Source organism: Astyanax mexicanus, chromosome 13 (assembly GCF_023375975.1).
Source record: "Astyanax mexicanus isolate ESR-SI-001 chromosome 13, AstMex3_surface, whole genome shotgun sequence".
NCBI lineage: Eukaryota > Metazoa > Chordata > Actinopteri > Characiformes > Acestrorhamphidae > Astyanax > Astyanax mexicanus.
Window position 1 is genome coordinate 46,467,873 of NC_064420.1, and position 17,700 is coordinate 46,485,572.

The 17,700-nt window shown below is 35.9% G+C and overlaps 2 protein-coding genes across 7 annotated transcripts in view; one reads left to right on the top strand and one right to left on the bottom strand.

Annotated features, from left to right (window-relative positions):
• Positions 1-252: 252 nt before the first annotated feature.
• Positions 253-8,289, bottom strand: vgll4a (vestigial-like family member 4a). 3 transcript variants are annotated; one of them, XM_015602175.3, is made up of 5 exons: positions 7,642-8,289; positions 5,655-5,826; positions 4,209-4,428; positions 3,993-4,113; positions 253-776 (listed from the first exon to the last, which is right to left on the bottom strand). In XM_015602175.3, exons 1-5 carry the CDS (start codon positions 7,730-7,732, stop codon positions 607-609), a joined length of 774 nt encoding a protein of 257 aa, XP_015457661.1. In that variant the 5' UTR covers positions 7,733-8,289; the 3' UTR covers positions 253-606. The 3 variants fall into 3 exon arrangements, with proteins under 3 accessions (XP_015457661.1, XP_007236372.1, XP_007236371.1); XM_007236310.4 differs by having other exon boundaries at positions 253-779; XM_007236309.4 differs by having other exon boundaries at positions 253-806; positions 7,642-8,288.
• Positions 8,290-13,083: 4,794 nt separating this feature from the next.
• The window catches only part of syn2a (synapsin IIa), a 69,005-nt gene continuing 64,388 nt past the window's right edge, over positions 13,084-17,700 (top strand). For 3 of the 4 annotated variants that reach the window (XR_007423897.1, XR_007423898.1, XR_007423899.1), the window contains exon 1: positions 13,108-13,673. Coding sequence is in view for 1 of the 4 variants with exons in the window: in XM_049463133.1 (XP_049319090.1) it covers positions 13,348-13,673 (326 nt within the window). In the remaining 3 variants the exon portion in view is untranslated. Of the gene's footprint in view, positions 13,674-17,700 lie in introns of all 4 variants that reach the window. The other variant, XM_049463133.1, reaches the window with a different exon arrangement.

Below are 17,700 nucleotides of genomic sequence, written 5' to 3' on the forward strand. Positions count from 1 at the left end.
CTTAAACCCTGCCTTTAGATTTGTACTTGGAAAGGTACAGAATTATTTTTTAACTGCATAAAACAACTCTACTTCCTTGTGCTCTAATCTACAACTAATCTAATACTTTATTACATGTCATTCTTTCATTTTTCTGTACTTTCCTTTGTTCTATTTTGCTCGTTTCTGAGTGTTTTTTTTTTTTTTAACAAACCACTCAGTGCTGCATTTTACTGTAGGAAAAGTGATGAATAAATCATCACTATTAGACAAGGCTTTGATTAAAAGGATACTCCAGGATCAGGACTGAGAACCAAAGACCCGAATCTGGGGACTCATTTAGGCTTTATATTTCTCTTAACAGTCATAACAGTCTTTGTTGGCAGATCGTGTGAGCAAAGTAGAAGGGAAATGTGTTTAAAAGGTTTAAACAAATGAAAAGCCAACTACAATAGTCAAACAACGCTCAAACATTTTAGAAAAGAAAAAGAAAAGCAACAATAACAAAATAACAAAAAGTGGAAGTGTAATTTTTTGATAATGCACCAAAAAAAACAAAAAAACACCTGGACTTGCTATAAAAAAGCCTTAACACAGGAGAAACCTTCTTTGGGGATGACTTGGCCTTTATGAAGACGACTCAGGAGATCTGGAGCCGCTGCCCTTCGCCTTGATCTGCAGCCAGGTCTCGCCCAGCGCCTGAGCAAAGTGATCATCCACTGATCCCGTGATGGACACGGAGTTAGAGGCCGGCTCTGGCTCCTTGTAGATGTCGCCTAGGCTGCGGCGGAAATGCTCTTCTATCACAGGGTCACAGACAGTGTTAGCTGGAGGCACACAGGCATTCGGGAATACTTCAATTATTGTCATGCTTCATAAAAATGTGACTTAAATCATCATCAAACACACAGATGCAGTTTCCTAGACAGGGATTAAGGCCAAATCCCATTCCTCTTTTATAGCCACATCCCTTGTTTTTGAGTGTAACTCCTCCCCTTGGAAGAGAGCTAGAAAGGGAAAGGGGTAAAATCCTTCCAGTAAGAATTGGGAAAACCCTCCAAGAACCTGATAAAGATATAGTGTTATAGCAGTGGAGCTCTAAAGTTCAGCAACCTTACTGCTGCTGGTTAAACTACTTAATTTAGGGCTTTATCATATGTCTTCAGAATGACGGCAGGTGGTGCGGCAATTAATTATGGTATTATTGTTCTTTCCTTAATTCCTCTGTGATGTGGAATGAAATTAGCTCGTATTTGCTTTTTTCTATTTTATTTTTCCATTCCACCTTAAATTCTGCAGCCTCTGCTGTCTGTTGCACCATTTAAGATGGAATGCGAAAGTGTATGCGATATTTTATATATGTTATAAAGTCAATGTCCATAAAACATTAAAACTATGCGTTAAATTATGGTAATATATTGGTTTCTTTGGGCCCTTGTGATTCAGAGCCCTTAGTTTGAAGTTCAATATAGCCTAGTCTCTGCTGCCTGTTGCACCATTTAAGGTGGAAAGGTAAAGTTAGCTAGTAAGCTAGCTACTGAAATTAACAATTTTAGCAATTTTTAGGGCTGGCCCGAATAGCGTTTTTTGAGCTCCGGATATTCAGCACTGATTCGAAGCGAATATTCGAATATTCGTTTTTAAAAAAAGAGGTTAAAAAAAAAAAAAAAAAAAAAAAAAAAAATCACGGCCCCCTTAATCCACTGAAAAATTTGCTCTGACCGACGAGACATATTCACCCCGAATTTTTGGTGTTTTTATCCCGAATTTTTGTGTTTTCACCCCATATTTTTTCTGTGTTTTTAGCCCAGATTTCTTTGTGTTTTCATCCCGGAATTTCTGCTGCCCCACACGCGGCTTATCCGCTGCGTAAGCAGGCTAGGAGCGCTGCTGCTGCACGGTTTCTCCGCTGCGCAAGCCAGCCCAGTAAATTGCTGTTTGTGTTTTCACACTTAGGCTATTTGCTTAAAAAACAAACAAAAAAAAAAAACGTTTGTTCAGGAAGTATTTTATATTCTTAAACATTGTTAATTATATTAGAGGACAGTCATTGTAAACTGTATTTTTGCACTTGGGCTATAAACTCAATATTAAATATTTCGTTTGTTTAGAAATTATTTTATATTTTTAAACCATGTTAAATTATATTAGAGTAGAGGAAAGTCATTGTTAATGACGTTATTGTACTTGGTCTATTTCGGTTTAAGGATTGTTGCAGGGCATAGCCGTATTACTGATTTTGTATTTTTGCACTTGGGCTATAAGCTCAATATTAAATATTTCGTTTGCTTAGAAATTATTTTATATTTTTAAACCATTTTAAATTATATTAGATAAGAGGAAATTCGTTCAGACATCATTTTTGTAGGCCAGGCTTTTGTAACCGATTTAGCCCCTACTGTTGCCACATTACCCCTTACGTTTTATTATATAAATCAGTTTCCAAGTGCCTGCATTTTTTTTATCATGTATAATGGTCTGCGCGAGACTGATTTTTTAAACCCACTCCTCCACGCTCCCGCGTTTCTGTCTCGTCGCTCCGCAAAAAATAGCTTATTTTAATCCCGCGCCCGCCCGCCACATATACATTTCTGCCGCTCCCGCCCCACGTTCCTAATATAAATTAAATAAACTACATTTAGTGCTTCAAATTTACTTATATATTTATTAAAACAGCAGCGCTGAATAGTGCTGAATAGTGCCATCGGTGTGTGCGTGTGTGTCGGTCCATCCTGCGCGTTGAGAGTTTTCTTTAGGTTTTTTTTTTTTTTTTTTTTTACAATTATTACAGTTTTCTTAACTATTTATTAATTTGCTCCCGCATCGTCTGGATTAAACTCCCGCTCCAGCCAATAACAGTTCAGTTCTGTCCGCGCGCAAGATATTCTGACGGGACCCGCGAGAACAGAAGGTGGTTAGAGTGAGGTGGAGCTCTGGAAAGGAAAAAAAAAAACGAATATCCGAATACCAAAATTAAAAACCGAATACCTACTCAACGAACGAATATCCGAATACCCGAATATTCGGGTCCAGCCCTAGCAATTTTCTATGCTTGTCATGAAGACAATGTATTCTATGGTAACTATGGTAATATAGTGGTATCGTAATTTTTAACAAGGAAAATACTCAAATCTATGGATTGTTTGATCGCTTGTGATTCACAGCCCATAGTTTGAAGAGTAATGTAGCCTTAAATGCTGCAGTTTCTGCTGTCTGTTGCACCATTTAAGGTGGAAAGGGAAAGTTAGCTTGTAGCTAGCTACTGAAATGAACAACTAGCCATTTTCTATGCTTTTTATGAAGACAATGTCCATAAAACATAGAAACTGCCCATTAAACTATGGTAATATAGTGGTATAGTAGTAGGAAAATATTGGTTTCTTTGGTCGCTTGTGATTCTTAGCCCTTAGTTTAAAGGGGAAACTAGCCTTAAATGCTGCAGTCTGTTGCATCATTTAAGGTGTAATGGGAAAGTTAGCTAGCTGGCTAACTACTAAGACAAACTCCTAGCGATATTTTAAGCATGTTATGAAGAAAATATCCATAAAACATTAAACATACACAATAAACTATGGTAATATATTGTCATCATAACTTTTAACAAGGAAAATACATAAATCTATGGGTTTCTTTAGTCGCTTGTGATTCTTAGCTCTTAATTTACAGGGCAATATAGCCATAAGCACTTCCCCTTCAAGCCTAACAAGAATCGGGAAACTCTACCTCAAAGATGAACACGCAAAACAGAGGGGTAGGGAAAAGTGGTAGGGCCAAGAAGATAAAATGGGATTAGGCCGAAGTCCAAACTACTGTAACGAAAATAAAGTGAATGGTTTTGCTTAATCCCTGTGCAGCAAAATGCTCAATAGGGTAGCATCCACCTTATTTTGCCATGTGTACTTGTTAGAATTTCCGGTAACAAAAATTAAACAAATACAGCCCAAATCATTCAATCATGGAAAATAAGGTGGATTAAATAAAGAGTAAAATGTAAAGACAGGGTGAAAGCCTACCGTTGGGCTTGCTCTTCATGTTGGTCACCCCAGAGTTGCAGGTGTTCGGAGACATGTGGCAGTTTGAGAGGTTGCAGGTGCGGTTGCTTGCAGGGGCACAGGTGATCACAGACGGACGATTCTGAGTCACATTTAAAAAAATGGTCAGTAATTCAGTCTCTGTTTTATATAAGTTTAATAAATGCTGATGTTCATCAGTAACTCATGGACACTCACCTGCTGGCGCTCTGCAGGACCCACAGGAGAGAGAAGAGCGGATCTTGCCGTGTCCATGCTGTTTTTGGTCAAAGCAAGCGGCTGCTCCATGGCAAAGACGGGAAAGGGAGGATACAGGTGGTTTAAATGGAGGCCGCTGATGGCGGAGGAAGCGTGCTCGAAAGGGTTGTGGCAATGATTCCAAGCCTCTTGCCTGCTGTCACCATTGGAAGGAGCTCCCCTGTACGTGAGAGTAAGTAAGAAAGAATACATTTTAAATGCAAACACACAGTTACTACAACTGTATATATTTTTTAAGTCTATTACTTTATTACATGTCATTCTTTCATTTTTAGGTATTTTCCTTTGTGCTATTTTTTTTAACAAAAGTACGCAGGGGTGCATTTTAATGTATGAAAAGTAGAGGTAGGCGATATGGCCCTAAAAGAATATCACAATATTTCATGGTATTTTTGTGATAACGATACTCTTGGCGATAGTCAACGATCCAGAATGTCATAATATTAATAATAATGCACTCCAAACATCTCTATATATTCTGGATTAAGGTAAAATAAATGATACTGGACAGATATAATCTGTCTCTAGTAGATATATACTCCTGAGACCCGAACATTTGCTTGGTGTGCATTTTTAATTTATCACATCTACGTGGGATCAGTAGGACTGAACAAGTTTAAAAACTAAACTTAGTCTTTGTACAGAAAGTCTACAGTAAGTAAATAAACTAGTTTCAAACGTAAAATTGGATGAGACATTTTAAATGTGTAAATTGTCTAGCATTGCACCAAAATGAGCATTTCTGGTCAAAACCAAAACATTTGGCCGAATACTGAACTACTTTTTTCAGGTTTTAATAAAAAAAACTACATTTAACAACTTTATTTGAACACTTAACCTTTTTAAACATCCAAGCAGACATACCAATAAACCTCAACAGGACTTAAAATGTATCATCATTGCATAAAATATTATTTTCTTTCCACATTTCTCCATTTATTTTCGTGCCCTTTTATGTCTGAATAACTTTGTTTTAAGTTAATTCTGAAAATGTTTTGTGGTATATCTGTTAAGTTGCAGCATGACACCTATGATATAATTTGTCTATTGTAACATTGCACGCCCTGCAATGTGACTATTGCACTTGCACACATTTCACTGGTGATGCTGAAACAATATTTTGTGCAGCTCTAGTCCTTATATTGTGTATGTTGGAAAGCCTATGTTCTTAAAATAAAGGGAATGCATGCTGAAATAAATTAGTGTATTGCTAAAACAGTCGCATTTTCTCCCAGGCTAAATACTGCAGCCTGGTTTGACATTAAACCTTTAAGACAACACCCAAATCAGCACCAGTTATGTAAGTGATTTTATCTCACTGCACTCATGTGCTGTAAAACCAGGTGCCCCAGCAAAAAGATCTCTCTAATGTCAGTGACCACTTACAGATGAGACGTAAGAAGGCGACTCATTTTTGTCATTTGTTCGTTATCGTAGTCATGGCTGCTTCCCACTTGTTCATCATCATACTTTCTTTTAACTGGACTAACAGGTGTCCCTGTCCTGCTGCTTCCCACTGAAGAGGACAGAGCGTGCATCCTGGAGTCCCCCGAGTCGTCTGCAAACACAACAAAACACAATGTGGTCATAATTCAGGTAGCATTATTCCTGTTAATGCAACATAATGTTAACCTTATGACAGTTAATGTATTGTCTTTCTAACTTGTATCACTAAGAATACAACTTCTGACAGATTAGGCAGCAATAGAAGCAGATAAATCCGTAATTGTAATAGTTTAAAATAAGTAAAAAGTCATCGGCAAGTCATCAAATTATCAATATCTATAATCCAATTTATAGGTATTATTACAACTAGTCAAAACTACACTATACATATCTTGAATTTACACATATATAGTCCAAATTGTAAATTGTGAAACTTTTACTAGTCCAAAAAAAAAAAAAACCTGGGTGACCCTAATTTACAATATAGGCATGCAATTTACAGAAATAACTGAAGACAGTAAGTATAAAAGGTATTAAACAAAAGTATAGCAGGAGAATTAAATTAAGACCACAAGCTTCATAGTAAAATAATGCACAAAAATAATACTAGCAAACAGTAAACTCAAAATGTAAAATTTTCATATAAAACTGTCAGTACATAAAAATAATAATTAAATATTGAAAGAAATAAAATTAAAAGAATGATTTACTGTTATTTTAAAACTGAGAGTACAATTTACATAAAGTAATAAATAAAGTGATTTTTTTTATTTTGGGAACAGGTTATGAAGCTTATTAGGAAGCTATTGAAGAATTTAATAAAATGAAGGTGCACTTGATTAAACTGAAAGCAGAATTTATTACATGAAGTGAAAAATGTATTACTTGTAAAACAGTATTAGTATAAAAACACGGCACTTCAGTAGCTACTTAACTAGAAAAAAGCCACATATTTTACAAAAGGCTTGCATTGGTTAATAACAGCTAGGTTATATGTGGAGCTGTATTACACTTCTAAAAGGAAGAATATATAACCTAGTTAAGGACCAGCTTAGAGTGACTGTTGTATGTATGTATGTATAGCTCTGGAAAAAATTAAGAGACCATTCAGTTTCTGAACCAGTTTTTCTTATTTCTATATTTATTGGTATATGTTTGAGTAAAATGAACATTGTTGTTTTATTCTAGAAACTATGGACAACAAAAATAGTCATTTAGAGCATTTATTTGCAGAAAATGAGGAATAGCTGAAATAACAAAAAAGATGCAGAACTTTTCAGACTTTAAATAGTGCAAAGAAAACAAGTTCATATTCATAAAGTTTTAAGAGTTCATAAATCAATATTTGGTGGAATAACCCTGGTTTTTACACAGTTTTCATGCAGCTTGGCATCATGTTCTCCTCCACCAGTCTTACACACTGCTTTTGGATAAATTTATGCATTCACTCCTGGTGCAAAAATTCAAGCTGTTCAGTTTGGTTTGATGGCTTCTGATCATCCATCTTCCTCTTGATTATATTCCAGAGGTTTTTAATTTGTTAAATTTAAAGGAACTCCTTATTTTTCAGAGGTCTCTTATTTTTTTCCAGAGCTGTTTGTGTGTGCAGACACTGGACATATAGGTAAAAAGCTAGCGCTAGCTTGTTTATAAAGTTACAAACATAGAATTAAACAATTTAACCATCTAGTAAACCTTACAGAAAGCTGGCTATACATAATAACAATCTTAGAATGCGATAAATTCAGCAAATTTGACTTTAAATCCGTGTATCGGTATATAAATATTCCCTCTCGCCTACAGCTAAACTAGCGCTAGGAGTTCCCACAAGTTAACGTAGGCGTTTAACGCAGTACACCAATAGCTGGCGTTAACGCTAAATAACAGCAAAAATGAGGAAATAACGTTATTAAAAGAGCTGAATTACCATCGTACGAGTCGTAGTGAAGTCTTCCGATGTTGTTGTTCATTTTATCCATAAGTTGGTGGCTCAGAAGGTCCATTCTCGGGAGAAGCATTTAGCTCCAGAGCTAGCCAAGCTAGCTAGCTAGCTTACCCAAGTAGTAGCTAGCTAGCTTAGCTTAGCAGCGACCAACAAGTGCTGTTTAAAGCTCGATGAGAACTCGTTCTTTTGATTATTAAGTCGAAAAGTAAGCAACTTATTGTCCTTTAGCAGGATATATAGATTAATAAAAGGCCGAGCTGTTGAACATTAAAAATATCAGCTAACTAGTTAGCTGGTTAAAGAAACACAAACGTAAGCTAACTGTTAAAACCGCAGATCGAAGTTTATAAGCTATGCTAAGCTAACAGCGCTAGCGTCCAAACTCCCCAAAATACCAAACATTCACCCCAAAAACCTCCAATTTCCACATCTGTCCGAAATTTCCAAGGCCGGGCTGCTTTATATTCAGTCTAAAGCGGAATCGGTCACTTTTTACAGCCTGTCTCCGTCTTATTTTAAACGTTATTTGGACGAAAGGGTCCAAATAAGGTGAAAAGGCTAACTACTTTAGCATGTTAGCCGCTAGCTCTGCTCCACAGCGCCGTGGGCTGGCCCAGAGCGGTGACGTTCACTGCACTAAAGCTACAGCGTTACTACTACTATAATAACAAACAGAAAACCATTATTTTGAAATAGTGAGTCGTTATTTTGAGAGAGTAAGTCGTTCCTTTGAGATAATTCATCATTTTTGAGAGAATAGGTCATTATTAGGAGATAGTCTCTCATTATTTTGAGATAGTAAGTCGTAATTTCTAAATAGTAAGTTTTTTTTTAAATAGTAAGTAATTATTTGGGAATTGTTAGTCATTATTTTGAAATGTCATTATTTTGACATAATAAGTCGTTATTTTGAGATAGTAAGTAATTTTGAGATACTATCTTATCATTTTGAGATAGTAAGTCATTATTTTGAGATAGGAAGTCATTATTTTGAGATAATAAGTAATTATTTTAGATATAAGTTGTTATTTTAAGATAGTAATCATTATTTTGAGATTGTAAATCATTATTTTGAGATTGTAAATCATTATTTTGAGATACTATCTTATTATTTTGCGATAGTAAGTCCTTATTTTGAGATATGTAATTATTTTGAGATAGTAAGTCATTACTTTGATTATATTGGTACAATGTATTACATTAAGTTTGTTAACCAAGAAAATAGATCGATAAAGGATCGAGTTAAATCTATTAATGTGGATTGTTTAATTGAGGGAAATATTGTTGAACTGAGGGGATGCTTTATGAAATCGGTAGAACAAGTTGCAGGAAACAATTTAGTACTGAACTTGAAACAATATTTTATTAAATTAAATGTGAAAAATAATGAAGAATTTTTAGTTTGAGTTAACATTTTCTTTAATAAAGCAAAGGATATACAGTATTGAAATGAGACAATTTATTAAGTCAAGGGAATTAGTTATTAAATCAAAAGAAAGATCATCATCATCATCATCATCATCATTTATTTATTCACATACACATGTTCAGAGCAACAAGACAAACTTCAACATTTATATCATGTGAAAAGGGACACCCTAGGAAGCTCAGGAGCTTTTGAATGGGGCCCAAGCACAGAGATACATGTAACCCCCCGACCCCCCCCCCCCCCCCCAATCCCCACACCCCCCACTACTCCCCACACTCCAAAAAAAAAAAAAAAAAAAAAAAAAAAACAACCCTCCTAATAAATTCCATGGTCTTTCACTTTCCAGTCATATAGTCTAATACAAATACAGAGAAATACAGTGTTAATTCATGATCATATTTGAGCATTTTCCAAAAGTACAGTCTAGTATAGTTCAATTTCAATATTTAGAAAAATTCAATATTAATTCATGTTTAAGCATATTTCAACAGTAGCCGTCTCCTTAATCTCCTTTTAAAAACATGTATAGTTTGAGACATTTGTAAATCTATATCAATATCATTCCACACCTGCGGACCTTTACAAACTACACTAAGACTAGTACATTTAAGTTTCCGTTTTTTCCCCATGATGTAGTGCTTTTTCCTAGTCTGGTAAGCATGTGAGGGGAGGTAGATTGGAATTAGATAACAGAGTCTATCATTTAGCTTGTTTACTACGGAATACATAACACAAGCATTATGAAAAATATTAAGCTCAGTAATTTTCAGAAGACCCAGTTGACAAAAAAGTGGATCAGACGGGGCATCAGAACTAGCCCATGAAATTATACGAATAATTTTCTTCTGCAAAATGTGTAGTTTTCTCAAGTGACAAGAAAATGTATTACTCCAAATAATATTACAATAATTCAAATGAGGTTCAAATAATGTCCGGTATAATGTTAAAAGTGCTTCACCGGGTAAAAACTGCCTCAATTTGAGAAATAATCCAACATATTTAGATAATTTCTTTGTTAATTCATCAATATGACTCCTGAAATTTAGGAACTCATCCATATGGATCCCCAGGAATCGAGTAGATGACACTCTCGTAATAGGACTACCATTTATTTCTATTTTAATGTGTTCCATGTTACTCTGATTTCTTTGGGAACGAAATATAATAAAATTTGTCTTTTTTATGTTTAAAGATAATTTATTACATTTAAACCATATATCAACTTTGTTTAATTCATCATTTAAAATGTTTACTAAATAATTTATATTTTTATGAGACAGAAATAAATTTGTATCATCTGCAAATAATATTTTGTGTAAAATACTTGAAGAAAATAAAAAGTCATTTATATATAGAATAAAAAGTAGTGGTCCTAATATAGACCCCTGGGGAACACCATATTCCATTATTTGGTATTCGGACTTGTGATTGTTTATAGCGACATACTGTTTCCTTCCATATAAGTAACTTTTAAACCAGCTAGCTGCTATACCTCTAATACCATAATATTGCAGTTTTTGTAGTAGAATTCCAAAATCAATGGTATCAAATGCCTTCGAAAGATCAAGGAAAACTCCAATTCCACACTCGCCTTGTTCAATTGCTTCATTAGCTTTTTCTAGGAGATCCAAAATCGCCATGGAAGTGGTACACTTTTTCCTAAAGCCATATTGTGATGGAGTCAGGATTTCATATTTTTCCAAGAAGTTACTTAGTCTACTATATACAACCCTCTCCAACACCTTGGACAACACAGGCAATATTGATATAGGTCGATAATTATGAAGATCGTTTTTATCCCCTGACTTATATATCGGTACAATTCTAGCAATTTTAGTCATTTCAGGTACAACTCCACAATTCAAAGAGAGATTAATAGAGTAGACAAGGGGTTCCATGATTTCGTTTATAATAAATTTAAGAATTTTGCTAGAGATGTTATCTACACCAACAGTGTGGGAAATTTTCAGTTCCATAACTATTTTATATACTTCATCATTATCTGTTGGCCTCATAAAAAATGAATTTATATAATTTCCATGAAGGTAGTTTTTAAAAGTAATATTCTGTGGTTGATTGATATTTGTAGATAATTGTTTTCCAACAGAGATAAAATGATCATTAAATTTATTTGCAAGGTCCCCATTTACTATAACGTTTTCCTCATTAATGGAGTTATCCTTAATATTTATATGAGGAAGCACCATATTTTTATGTTTCCGACCAAGTATTTGATTTAGCACCTGCCAGGATTTTTTTTGATCACCCCGATGGGCTTCAAGAAGTTCAGTGTAATACCTTCGCTTACTTGTACGTATCACTTGTGTGAGCTTATTTCTGTACTTTGAGTAGATTTCTTTATTTACGTTACTGGGATTTTTTATTAGCTGTTTGTACAATTTATTCTTTTTTTTAATAGATTTTAAAATACCCTTTGTAAGCCAAGATTTTTGTTCAGGGGCACCTTGTTTTATATATGTTTCTGGTATGGTAGAGTCAATAGAATCCGTAATTTCGTAAATTAAAGCATCATATGCTGCATTCGGATCTTTGCAGTTATATACTGATTCCCATGTTTTATATTGGAGGTTTGTACATAATTTTCGTAGAGATTTTTCATTTACAACTTTAACTCTTGTTTTAATTTTAGGAACATCTATTTTTTCTGAGAGATCAGTGTATAAAACAACAGGATAATGGTCAGTTATATCTGTAAGTATAACGCCTGAAATTATAGGAGCTTTATGCAAATTTGTAAAAATGTTATCAATAATTGTCTTACTAGTCTCAGTTACTCGTGTGAATTTATTTATTGTAGGGAAAAAAAAGGAGGAATATAAAATATTGATAAGATCCTTTGCCCTTATATCATCCTTGGCTAAATCTATATTAAAATCCCCAAGTAAAAAACATATTTTATTTGTTTTATTTATGTGATACAAGAGGTTTTCTAATTTAATTTTAAAAATTTCGAAATCATTTACATTAAAACAATTTATTTACATATTTTCTTTTCTTTTTTTTTTTACATAAGGGGAAGTTCATTCACTTACTATTTGTAGAATATTAGCTAGTTTGAGGGTCATATTACATAACCTATACCATAACCTATCATTTCATAAGGAGCTGTTGCATTATATGAAAAATACCCTTTAGTTAGCATAGGTGGTGCTGTAGTCTGTGAGATTTCATTAAAACCAGCTGGGTCTGTTGTTTTTTTGTATCTTATATTCACTGGTCTGCTGTCTTCTCTTGACACATTTTGCCTTCGGCTTGTGTTGGAGTGCTATGATATATGGCTGATACAGACCTTTTATTATCATTTAAATATGATTAAAACACATGATACGTAGAAATCTTTAGAAACCTCCTTTACTCTGAATGTGTGAATGTTTGGATGCCCCATAGATAGCCTACTGTATGTATAAAAATCACCAGATACATGGTGCAGGCTGGATTCTCTTACAATATAATACAGATTATTGATGCTCCTTGTTTAAACATCTCCAGATCCAGAGAAAATTGTGGAGAAGATAAATGAATGAACATGCTGCTACAACATGGTGCTTCAAGCTGAAAACACTACAAAATACACACAATACACCCCCTACTCTCTGCTCTGTGCCATTTTGTGTGTACTATCCAGAGACATAGATAAAAAAGAGATTGCTTGAGATATATATCGGCCGTACGCCGAGCTGATGTCCACAGCTGGAAGATGCATCTATATATGAACTTGCCTCCATTTTATTCCGCACACATGCACAGGAAACCCCCCTCCATGCTTTTATTTATTTATTTGATTTTTTTTTTCCCCCTTTTCCCCACAGCGGCAGAAAAAGAGACGTGACGATGGAGAGAAGCAGAGAGGAGGAGGGGGAGGAGGAGGAGGAGGAGGGGGAGGAGGAGGAGGGGTGGGTACCAGAGCATCTCCTGCAGGCATCCAGGATGGAGAGGCTGCGTCCGATTGGCTAGAAGAGTCCTAGCGACGTCAGCATCAGCAGGCTGGGAGGAGGGTAGGTATAGGGGGAGCTGAGAAAGAGAGAGAGAAAAAGAGAGAGAGAGAGGAAACACAGCGAGGAAACACAGCGAGGCTGGGAGGAAACCCATTCCACTCCAAATGAATCGTGATCAGCTCTGAGGACGCACCACAGCTGCATCTCGAGAGCCTCTGCATCAGTTCCTCAGCGCACCATCAACCCCATTGCTGCCTCCATCCCTCTATCACCACCAGCCTTCAGGTACCAGCCCTCTGCACCATGAACTACCTGCGCCGCCGTCTCTCCGACAGCACCTTCATCTCCAACCTCCCCAATGGCTACTTGTCGGACCTCCAGAAGCCGGACCCACCCCAGCCGCCTCCACCCGAAGCGGGTCAAACGAGCCCCCAGCCGCCCGCCGTCTCCCCCACCCCGGAGAGGAAACCCCAGCCTGCCGCTCAGCCCTCAGGGACGGGCTTCTTCACCTCCATCACCAACGTGGTGAAGCAGACGGCAGCCTCGGCCGGGCTGGTGGAGCAGACACCTGTGCCCGTGTCCAAGAGGTTCAAGATCCTGCTGGTGATCGACGAGCCGCAGCAGGAGTGGTATGTGTGTGCCGTGGTCAATCATCAATCAGAGATGTTGGCATTTGGATTAGGGCTGAATGATATGGATGGAGAAGATGCTGTGATTGATATCTGTAATGCATGATACTATATTAGAGTTAAATACCAGGTTGCATTATTTTAACTGAAGCAATCAGTATTTATTGGACAGCGTGATTTTTCTTGTTATAAATCAGTTACTACATGGAAAGCAATGCAAACTAGCATATTTATAAAGAAACTGAAGCTTCAAGAATTGAAGCTCGTACTCAACTCAGCATGTACGGGGTTAAAACTCCCACACATTGGTCAGAACGCTTGCAGAAAAAACTGTTTAGCCCACATTTGATGTTGGATGGATGTGGATATGTATGTGACATAATTCGTAATAGATATTATGCAATCAATGCTTGGGAAGCAATGCAAACTAGCATAGTAACTGGTAAATTATGGTAATGAGGAATGGAAGCACATGCGACACATCAAGAGCATTTATTGGGTTAAAAACTAATACTACTACTAATTATTGCTATTATGCATCTACTTCTTTAAAACAAAGAATGATGTAATTAATTGTTGCATTGTTTTAAAGCAGTAATTACATAGAAAGCAATGGAAACTACAAGCACAGGCTCAGGTGGCCATTTGAGGGGTTAAAACTCCAACAGATTGGTCAGAACACTTGCAGGAAACAGTTTGGCCTACATTTGATATTGGATGTTGATGTGGATGCTTTGATTCATTAACCCTTTGAATTCCAAAACATAATTCATAATAGCCATTATGCAATCAATGCTTGGGAAGCAATGCAAACTAGCATAGTAATTTGTAAATTATGGTAATGAGGAATGGAAGCTCATGCGACACATCAAGAGCATTTATTGGGTTAAAAACTATTACTACTACTAATTATTGCTATAATGCATCTACTTGGGCATTTAAAGGGTTGAATAAATCCACAGAATGATGCAATCAATTGTTGCATTGTTTTAAAGCAGTAATTACATAGAAAGCAATGGAAACTAGAAGCATAGGCTCAGGTGGGCATTTGAGGGGTTAAAACTCCCACAGATTGGTCAGAACGCTTGCAGGAAACTGTTTAGCCTACATTTGATAGTGGATGTGGATGTGGATGCTCTGATTCATTAACCCTTTAAATTCTGAGACATAATTCATAATAGCTATGATGCAATCAATGCATCAACTAGCAACTAGCATAGTAACTGGTGAGTTATAAGGAATGGAATGGACGAATGGAAGCACATGTGACATATCAAGAGCATTTATTGGTTTAAAAACATAGGAATATACAGAATATATAGAAGGGTATACAAGATGAAAGCCTACATTTGATCAAGCCTGTTAATGCCTTGATTTCCTTTAACATCTTAAATTTGGAGATATTATGTAATAGATAGTCAATCAATGCTTGGGAAGCCATGCAAACTAGCATAGTAACTGGTAAATTATGGTAATGAGGAATGGAAGCACATGCGAGACATTTGAGCATTTATTGGGTTAAAAACTTACAGAATGGTACATAGGAAGGAAGTCTATATTTGATCAAGCCTGTTAATGCCTTGATTTCCTTTAACCCCTTAAATTATTATTGTTGTTGCATTGCTATAAACCAGCTATTAACTGGAAGTAATTATAAACTGAAAGCACAGAATCATTTGGGCTAGTAAAGGGTTAAAACTTGTACAGATTGGTCAGAATGCTCGCAGAAAACAGTTTAGCCTACATTTTATGTTAGATGGATGTGGATGATCTGATTGATTAACCCTTTAAATTCCAAAACATAATTCATAATAGCTATTATGCAATCAATGCTTAGGAAAAAATGCAAACCAGCATAGTAACTGGTAAATTATGGTAATGAGGAATGGAAGCACATGTGACACATCAAGAGCATTTATTGGGTTAAAAACTTACAGAATGGTACACAGGAAAGAAGCCTACATTTGGTCAAGCCTGTTATCCATTAAATTATCATTGTTGTTGCTTTGCTATAAACCAGTAATTACATGGAAATCACTGGAAACTGAAAGCACAGAATAATTTGGGCTAGTAAAGGGTTAAAACTTCCATGAATTGGTCAGAATGGATGGATGTGGATGCTCTGATTCATTAACCCTTAAAATTTTATAATCGATTTGAAATAGCATAGTAACTGGTACATTATGGTAAACTGGAATGGATGCTTTAACCCATCTGAGCATTTATTGGGTTAAAAAACAGAATTGTCTACTGAAAGGAACTCCTTAAATATCTAGGGATATTACTATTTAATACAGAGTTATTATTGCTATAATCCATCTACTTGGTCATTTAAAGGGTTAAAAACCCACCAAGTGGTATGCAGGAAGGAAGCCATTTAATTATCAGGGTTTTTGCTGTTTGCTGTTGAGTAAGATTAAAGAATGAAAGCCTCGACCTGTACGTGGACACGTAAAGGTTTTTTAAAAAAACCCACGGTTTGGTCAGGATTAACCCCCCAGTCCCCTAGGGTATTGCATAATCACTATTCACTAATTGCGTGAAGTGCAGTGTAAACAATCTGGGTATCAGGGATTAAGAATGGAGGCCTAGATACACCTGAGCATGTAAAGGGTTAAAATGCTCACAGATTGGTCAGAATGCTAACAGATGGCCAGCTGACCATCTTGTGACCAAAACTACTTGATTTATATTTGGTCAAGCTTTGGATTGTCTTGATTCTTTAACCCCTTCCATTTCCAGAGGTGTAACATAATCACCGTTCAGTAATTACTTAGAGTGCATTACAAAGTAGGCAAGTTATTTGTATTTGTGGTATTTAAGGGGTTAAATCATGCACAAACTGGTTGGTTATTAACCCCTTCATTTCTTAGTCTTATTGCATTGTTATAATTGAGTAAATACACGGAAAGCAATGCAAACCAGCTGAGTTGTTGAGTTATAGGAATGAGCAATGGAAGCTTGGTCCCATTGTATTAATTACAGAGTAAAAATAAGCCTTGAATCATTAACCCAAGTACATAGTATTTAGGTATTTAGGAATGGAAAGCTGGATCCACCTTGGGTTAAAACAAAAAAAAAAAATAGCCAAGAATGTGATTGCTTTAATTCATTAGTAGGCTGTTTGTTATTGAGCATTTTCATCAAAAAGCTAAGCAATCCAACAAGTTTAGTTATTTTCTCTTAAATTCTATAAACAAAATATAAAAATAGGGTCCCACTTAGGTATTTGAAGAGTTAAAACATCCATAGATAACAAATGTATGTATAAAAAGCATAACCAGTGTTTAATTGAGCATGCGAGTGCCTTGAGTCATTAACCTCTGAAATCCTCAGGCACAGGCTTAACAAATCCAGAAGCTGCTTATTATGGCGTAATTGCCTGGAAAATGGTTTAAACTGTCTGAGTTATTCTTATGTTAAGAAAGTAAGACAGGAGCTTAGATTCCTCTGGGTATTTAAGGGGTTAAAACACCCACACATCTGGAAAGATTTGTGCACATTATATTGAATTATATGTCAGTAATGCTACCTAGAGCATTTTGATTGCCTGGTTTAGTGTACATTAGGTCAAGCGTGTGGTTGCTCTGAATCCTTAACCCCTTATATTTCCAGCATTAATAAGGAATAATAAGCATAGATTGTGCAAATAAGTGGTTAAAACTCCAACAGGGTTGCCACAGTGGACTTGTATGAGCTTAATATAACAGCTAGCAAGCAAACAAGCAAAATATTGTGATGCCATTAGTTTGGGGCATTTAACATTAAACCAGTTAACCTTTAATTCAAGTATAGCATGGCTGTTATGCGAAAAGCTTTCAAGTCACTTTGAACCATTTCTATTGGTTCATTTATCATAAAAATTAGATAAAATGTAAAGAACCACCATATTCACATACCGTATTTTTCACACTATAAGGCACACTAATTTATAAGGCGCATTATGCTACACTAGTAAGGAACAGGGGTGTCGCCATGTTTTCCTTCTAATTCAGCAGGTCTCTAGAAAGCTAAGTTAAGTAAACGA